The 8,480-nt window shown below is 49.1% G+C and overlaps 1 protein-coding gene across 1 annotated transcript; it reads left to right on the forward strand.

The window, feature by feature from the left end:
* The first annotated feature begins 438 nt into the window (after nt 1-438).
* Nucleotides 439-8,263, forward strand: LOC123724589 (extensin-2-like). Its single transcript, XM_045688758.1, has 2 exons — nt 439-720; nt 7,016-8,263. The coding sequence occupies exons 1-2, from the start codon at nt 439-441 to the stop codon at nt 8,261-8,263; spliced, it is 1,530 nt and encodes a 509-aa protein (XP_045544714.1).
* The last annotated feature ends 217 nt before the right edge of the window (nt 8,264-8,480 follow it).

Consider the following 8,480-nt stretch of genomic DNA (forward strand, 5'->3'; position numbering starts at 1 on the left):
CGTCCTCCCCCTGTACAGTCTAGTGAGGACTGAGGGGTTTTCACCTGCACATAATGTTTATTCTGCCATCTGCTGGAGGAAGACTGCAGTCACACTACCTACCTCGTTCAAAACTCATACAGGATGGCTTGCTTCAGGGTATAACAATTTACTAAGCAAATGACGTATAATAATGAACAATACGATCTTAACGTTGGCAGAACTGATGCAATAAAATGGATTGGATCTGATTGGCTATAATCCAATCTGATCCAATCATAGTTTGGCCTGGTTGTCTGCTGGTGGGGAGGCCTGGTACCAACTGTACGGCTGTGACCTCACTGTGGTCACTCAGTACACACACAGAGATATCTATCTGCATCCCACCCTGCACAGTGGAGGTCAATTAGGGAGAAATGGAGCAAAGAAACACTGATGTACCTGTACCGCCCAGTACTGATGTACCTGTACCGCCAAGTACTGATGTACCTGTACCGCCCAGTACTGATGTACCTGTACCGCCCAGTACTGATGTACCTGTACCGCCCAGTACTGATGTACCTGTACCGCCCAGTACTGATGTACCTGTACCGCCCAGTACTGATGTACCTGTACCGCCCAGTACTGATGTACCTGTACCGCCCAGTACTGATGTACCTGTACCGCCCAGTACTGATGTACCTGTACCGCCCAGTACTGATGTACCTGTACCGCCCAGTACTGATGTACCTGTACCGCCCAGTACTGATGTACCTGTACCGCCCAGAGAGAAAACACTCTCAAGAACAGACGCGCATGCAGAAAAACTACATAAATAAAGACACACACACACACACACACACACACTTGATGGACCAAACATAATACTTCCTCTGATGGACGAGAGAGACCCCGCCCCCAGGTTACATTTGAAAAGACAACTCAAATGTTTTGCTGAATGCAGTCACTTCCAATCTCAGACAACCTAATCAGCTACTTGGAACTGGTTGATAACCAGTAAACGGTATTCTGAGTTTTAGAAGAATGACGATCAAAAGACAAGAGGGCCGATCTAGGAAACAATAGGAGTGTTTCTACATGATGAATATTCATCATTTCACTCATCCCCTCAGACTCCATTCACCTAATTTCTCTAATTGAAATCAAATCCATCACAGCTCCTGTTCCCTTCCCACAGCAGCCAAACTAAACACGTTAAAATCAGGTAGCTCTATCTGGCTTTAATAACTTTTAAATAAGAACACACACAAAGCTTGTCTCTATTCATTTCCTCTTACGAGGCCATAATACAGAGCTATCAGTGGTGGGTTCTGATTGAGGAATCCCCCCCCCCCACACACACACACACACACACACACACACACACACACACACACACACACACACACACACACACTTCACCACTGATGAATGAAGATCTGTCAAACTTCCCGTATAAGCTTCCACACTGTTATTGTTCAAACTCATGTCTTTCTACTCAACTTGTGGGACTAGAAAGATTCTTTGAAAGGAGAAATAATAGGCCTATGCTTATTCATTAGTATTCATCAATATTCATTAGTATTATCAATATTCATTAGTATTGATTTGTTGCTGTTAATGGAGCTACATTTGTTGCTGTTTGAAGCTACATGTCTTCCTCTACGGGGGTCGAATGAAACTTCCTGATGAAGGCTACTGAAGAAGCTGATGAGGAAGCACTTTATCAGACAGTTAAGGAGGAGTATATTTTACTTGGACGTAAACACAGAGTAACCTAACCTGTGTGCCTTACAAGAGGTTACGACAGGTTCCGACAAAACCCTCTCACTCAGACATGGATGAAGTCAGACAGCTGGCTTCTCTCGAAGTCTTTCCACTGAGGTGCCAGGGTAACTGAAAAGACTATCAAAACAAAGTGTGATGTTTTCACCTCTTTTCATTCAGCGACATGTTGAAGGGTTAACCACCCTTCAACATGTAGTGAAAGTAAAGAGGTTTTTCAAAGCAAGGATTGGATCCGATTGGCTTTCCCCCTTGGCAGGAGTACAGTGCAGAGCTTAATGGACGAATACCCCCCAGTGCACCTGGCATGTTACCTTGGCTTATCCCTCCTTCAGCCCCTTCCAATGTGCTGTAATTTCCTGTTTTCTCCCAGTCTCTCTGCATCGAAAGGCTTCCTTCACCCTCACCTAATTAGGACTCCTTCCTCCTTCTGAAGAGAGAGACTGTATAAGACTGGAAATGCTGCTGATTGGAGCTTAAATAAAAAGGTTTATACACTGTACAGAGAAGACATTTATTTTGATGGTATTTCGCCCTAATTAATGTCATTCAAATGGTGATGACACTGGCCATGAGGCTTTAGAGAATCGTCCCATTGGTAACACTCCCCACCAGGCAGGCCTGGCCCCTTCTTGCACTGATTACACATTCCTTTCACACTGCTGAGAGAGCTTTTATGATAAGCAGCAAGCTGTGTGTTTGTGTGCTGAATCAGGACTTTCCTAATCATCCTGTAACAGCTGGACATTACGCCACATCTGTCTGAGATACCGTAAGAGTGTGTCGTTTTCTGTGACGGTAAGAGAACCACCGGGTCAATGACTAACGGACCCCCCAGCAGTGAGACTTAAGGGGTTAACAGTCAACCACAGCAGCTATTTGGTCTGTGAATCACGTCATCACAGAGATACAGAGAGCTGGTCTCACGAGGGAACATCTATGTGGTAGGGTGGAACTGCGATCAGTTTACAGAGGGATGAAAGAATTTCATCAGACACAGCTGTGTTGTATTTTTTATTTTTTTCCCCGGGCACTAAAACAAAGTCCCTCAAAATACAGTCCCTCAATCTGTTAAATCAACTGCCTGGTTAGTTTGGGCTCATTTCTCACAGTACGTAATGGCTTAAACTGTGTAATTATGACATTAGACGTCTTTACCAGCTGCTGCAGCCATGGGTGTTGAGCTCTGATCTGATATATGCCACCCAGGTTCAGGGGAGTGGTTATGTGAGTCTCCAGCCTGCATTCATTAAGGTGTGAACAGAGCCCTCTGCTGTTCATCAATTGCTCCAGTCAAATGGGACTCCCTCAGCTCAGAGCACCTGAAAGCTGGGCCAATCTTCTGGGCTGAGGTCAGAGGGAATTTACTGTGCTGAGGTTCACCATCACACACAATAAACGCAGATGTGCACACATACAGAAATTCACACACACACGAGAAATGATGATGAACAAGCGTCACTGGTGCGTTCACCGACTGCAATTTTAGAGGCCCTCCTTTTAGCCGCAGTGACAAAATGTAGCAGTTTTAAAGATAATTTCCTGCAATTCTACACATTTTGCCATTGCTTATGCTATCTGAGTGACTCAAACGTTCTAACAAAATCAATGGGGGTTCTGGGCCTGAATGCATCATTTGGGGAATTTTAGATTCTCCCTGACTGTCTAGCTTTTATTTTGGTGATTGTTGGTACTGAAAGATGATCTTATAATGAACAAAAATATGAACGCAACATGCAACAACTGTAAAGATTTCACTGAGTTACACTTCATATCAGGAAATCAGTCAATATAAAATAATTCATTAGGCCCTAATCCATGGATTTCACATGACTGGGAATACAGATATGCATCTGTTAGTCACAGATAACTTAAAAAAATAATAATAATGGGCCTCTGGATCTCGTCATGGTATCTCTGTGCATTCAAATTTCCATTGATAAAATGCAATTGTGTTCGTTGTCCGTAGCTAATGCCTGCCCATACCATAACCCCACCACCACCATGGAGCACTCTGTTCATCAGCAAACCACTCACCCACACGTGGTCTGCAGTTGGAGGTACTGCCAAATTCACTAAAACAACTTTGGAGGCGGCTTATGGTAGAGAAATTAACATTCAATTCTCTGGCAGCAGCTCTGGTGTACTCTCCCTCAAAACTTGAGACATCTGTGGCATTGTGTTGTGTGACAAAACTGTACATTTTAGAGTAGCCCTTTATTGTCCCTAGCACAAGGTGCACCTGTGTAATGCCATGGTATACCACACCTGTCAGGTGAATGGATTGTCTTGGCAAAGGAGAAATGCTCACTAACAGGGATGTAAACTGGGATTTTATTTCAGCTCATGAAACATGGGACCAACACTTTACGTTGCATTTATATTTTTGTTCAGTGTACATATAAAAAGAAAATACTATTTGGATATAGTCAGACCGAAAAAACACCCCGCCCAAGACTTTTCTATGCAGAAAAAACCCTGTCTCTGTATGACCACGGTGGCCTTTAGTGGAACTGCTTCCTGTTTCACACCGACTGCCTAAAACAACAGCCCTCAACACACACTATAACGCGCACCAAGCAGGGAAAAGAGACAGAGTCAACACACACACACACACACCACCAAACACAACAGTCATGCCTTCGTTGACATGGAACGACCTTGGTGGTGTGGTCCAGCTCCATAGCAACACTCTCTGTGGTCCAGCTCCATAGCAACACTCTCTGTGGTCCAGCTCCATAGCAACACTCTCTGTGGTCCAGATGACATCTCAACCTCTGCCTCTTTTAAGGCCACACGCCTCAAAGCTTAAGAACAACAGAAGGTTAGCCAATCTGACAAGGAAATAAACACTGAGAATTCCTTAGCTCAATATCAAATCTAAGATTTGAGTTAACCCTTCATCAGGAGCACATTAAAGGACACAGAGAACTGAAGAATCACGAGTTCTCTGACGAAGGCAGTGAGTCCGAAACATAACATGAAATCAACTAGTTATAGTGATAAGCCCAGTGTTCAGGATCTTCTTTTCCACGACTATGTAACACACCTGATGTATCAATATACTGCCTTCTCGTACCCTTTCACTACCACCTAAATAAAGTTACCCTTTCACTACCACCTAAATAAAGTTACCCTTCACTACCATCTAAATAAAGTTACCCTTCACTACCATCTAAATAAAAAGTGACCCTTTCACTACCACCTAAATAAAAAGTGACCCTTCACTACCATCTAAATAAAAAGTGACCCTTCACTGCCATCTAAATAAAGTTACCCTTCACTACCATCTAAATAAAAAGTTACCCTTCACTACCATCTAAATAAAAAGTTACCCTTCACTACCATCTAAATAAAAAGTTACCCTTCACTACCATCTAAATAAAGGTATCCTTCACTGCCATCTAAATAAAGTTACCCTTCACTACCATCTAAATAAAAAGTTACCCTTCACTGCCATCTAAATAAAGGTACCCTTCACTACCATCTAAATAAAGTTACCCTTCACTGCCATCTAAATAAAGTTACCCTTCACTACCATCTAAATAAAGGTACCCTTCACTGCCATCTAAATAAAGTTACCCTTCACTACCACCTAAATAAAGTTACCCTTCACTACCATCTAAATAAAGTTACCCTTCACTACCATCTAAATAAAGTTACCCTTCACTGCCATCTAAATAAAGCCATGAGGAAGTTTGTTTGAGCTGCTAGCTGACCAACTAGAAGGCAGTTGTGCATATTAGTCAAACGATACAGGAAATAGGAAATACCATAAAGGGCGGTCCCTTCTATGAGCAGGAGCTAGAGTAAACAGTTACCCTGCTCACAGAGCATAGCAGGTACAGAAAACAGCCCAAGCATCTGTAACTTACAACAGTAATACTATGCACCCCACATTTGCACCCCAATGCAACCATGCACTTGTTGACAAGGGATTTCTATGAAGTATATTCAAGTTTTCTTCATTTACCAATTTTGAAAGGAGGAAATGTAAAAAACACCCTCCAGCTGAGTTATCTAAATGCTGACCTTTGGTCTGTTAGAAGTAGACAAGGGACCGTAGGTACTGACAGAGAACACAGTTAAGCGGTCTCGATTAGCTGGGTAAGTATGTGCCTTTGACATCCAGTAGCAGCCTCCCTCCACAATGGATGTGACCTCTGTCTGTCTGTCTGTCTGCCTGTCTGCCTGCTACAACACACAGAGGTGATGATTCTCTGATAATGTCTCTCAGCAAAGCAGCATAACATTGTTTCTACAGAAGCACAGCCAAAATCAGTAAAACATTGTTTTTAGTGAGGGGGAACAAATCCTATTGAAAATTCTATTTTTCCCCATCAGCAATCATCTGTTGTTTGGGGTCTCAGCTCAGACTCGTTTCAGCATAAGAAAGGGAGAAAAAAAAATTATCATATGAGCAGACTAGAAAGTAAAGGTGATAAATCAATTTTTTCTCTGGTCACAGAGTTATCTGTTCCTGTCATCTTTGTGTTCTGGCCCTGAACATAATGACCTTTTCCATCTCCTCTCTCCCCCCCACCCTTCCTCCAGGCTACAGTCCCCCCCCACCCTTCCTTCGGGCTCAGTCCCCCCCCCCCACCCTTCCTCCGGGCTACAGTCCCCCCACCCTTCCTCCGGGCTACAGTCTTCCCCCCCCACCCTTCCTCCGGGCTACAGTCCCCCCCCCACCCTTCCTCCGGGCTACAGTCCCCCCCCACCCTTCCTCCGGGCTGCAGTCCCACCCCCATTCCTCCGGGCTGCAGTCCCACCCCCCACCCTTCCTCCGGGCTGCAGTCCCCCCCCACCCTTCCTCCGGGCTACAGTCCCCCCCCACCCTTCCTCCGGGCTACAGTCCCCCACCCTTCCTCCGGGCTACAGTCTTCCCCCCCACCCTTCCTCCGGGCTACAGTCCCCCCCCACCCTTCCTCCGGGCTACAGTCCCCCCCCACCCTTCCTCCGGGCTGCAGTCCCACCCCCCATTCCTCCGGGCTGCAGTCCCACCCCCCCACCCTTCCTCCGGGCTGCAGTCCCCCCCCACCCTTCCTCCGGGCTACAGTCCCCCCCCACCCTTCCTCCGGGCTGCAGTCCCCCCCCCACCCTTCCTCCGGGCTACAGTCCCCCCCCACCCTTGCTCCGGGCTACAGTCCCCCCCCACCCTTGCTCCAGGCTACAGTCCCCCCCCACCCTTCCTCCGGGCTGCAGTCCCCCCACCCTTCCCCCAGCCTTCTCTTCCTCCAGGCTACACCTCCCCACCCTTCCCTTCCTCCAGGCTACACCTCCCCAGCCTTCCCTTCCTCCAGGCTACACCTCCCCAGCCTTCCCTTCCTCCAGGCTACGCCCCTCCCCACCCTTCCCTTCCTCCAGGCTGCAGTCCCCCCCCACCCCTTCCTCCGGGCTACAGTCCCCCCCACCCTTCCTCCGGGCTACAGTCCCCCCACCCTTCCTCCGGGCTACAGTCTTCCCCCCCCACCCTTCCTCCGGGCTACAGTCCCCCCCCCACCCTTCCTCCGGGCTACAGTCCCCCCCCCACCCTTCCTCCGGGCTGCAGTCCCACCCCCCATTCCTCCGGGCTGCAGTCCCACCCCCCACCCTTCCTCCGGGCTGCAGTCCCCCCCACCCTTCCTCCGGGCTACAGTCCCCCCCACCCTTCCTCCGGGCTGCAGTCCCCCCCACCCTTCCTCCGGGCTACAGTCCCCCCCCCACCCTTCCTCCGGGCTACAGTCCCCCCCCACCCTTGCTCCAGGCTACAGTCCCCCCCCCACCCTTCCTCCGGGCTGCAGTCCCCCCCACCCTTCCCCCAGCCTTCTCTTCCTCCAGGCTACACCTCCCCACCCTTCCCTTCCTCCAGGCTACACCTCCCCAGCCTTCCCTTCCTCCAGGCTACACCTCCCCAGCCTTCCCTTCCTCCAGGCTACGCCCCTCCCCACCCTTCCCTTCCTCCAGGCTACGCCCCCCCCACCCTTCCCTTCCTCCGGGCTACACCCCCAGCCTTCCCTTCCTCCAGGCTACGCCCCCCCAACCTTCTCTTCCTCCAGGCTACGCCCCCCCAGCCTTCCCTTCCTCCAGGCTACGCCTCCCCACCCTTCCCTTCCTCCAGGCTACGCCCCCCCCACCCTTCCCTTCCTCCGGGCTACACCTCCCCACCCTTCCCTTCCTCCAGGCTACGCCCCCCAGCCTTCCCTTCCTCCAGGCTACGCCCCCCCACCCTTCCCTTCCTCCAGGCTACACCCCCACCCTTCCCTTCCTCCAGGCTACACCTCCCCAGCCTCCCTTCCTCCAGGCTACGCCCCCCCACCCTTCCCTTCCTCCAGGCTACACCTCCCCACCCTTCCCTTCCTCTAGGCTACGCCCCCCCAGCCTTCCCTTCCTCCAGGCTACGCCCCCACCACCCTTCCTTTCCTCCAGGCTAGCACCTCCCCAGCCTTCCCTTCCTCCAGGCTACGCCCCCCCAGCCTTCCTTTCCTCCAGGCTACCCACCCCCCCACCCTTCCCTTCCTCCAGGCTACGGTATCAATGAGACCAGCTACAACTCCTATAGAATTACTCTCCACCAAGTGAAAAGGCCTGATAGTACTTTAGCTTTCATTTTGTTTTAGTCAATAGCACCTCTCCAGAATACCATTACTGTATCAGCAACACTCTAAACTATGGTCCTTTGCCACTTGACAAGAGCAGTTGGGCTACAATCTGAGCTAATGAAACTGAAGTGGATGGATGCATGAAATACTTCATAT

This window comes from Salmo salar, chromosome ssa10 (genome assembly GCF_905237065.1).
Source record: "Salmo salar chromosome ssa10, Ssal_v3.1, whole genome shotgun sequence".
NCBI lineage: Eukaryota > Metazoa > Chordata > Actinopteri > Salmoniformes > Salmonidae > Salmo > Salmo salar.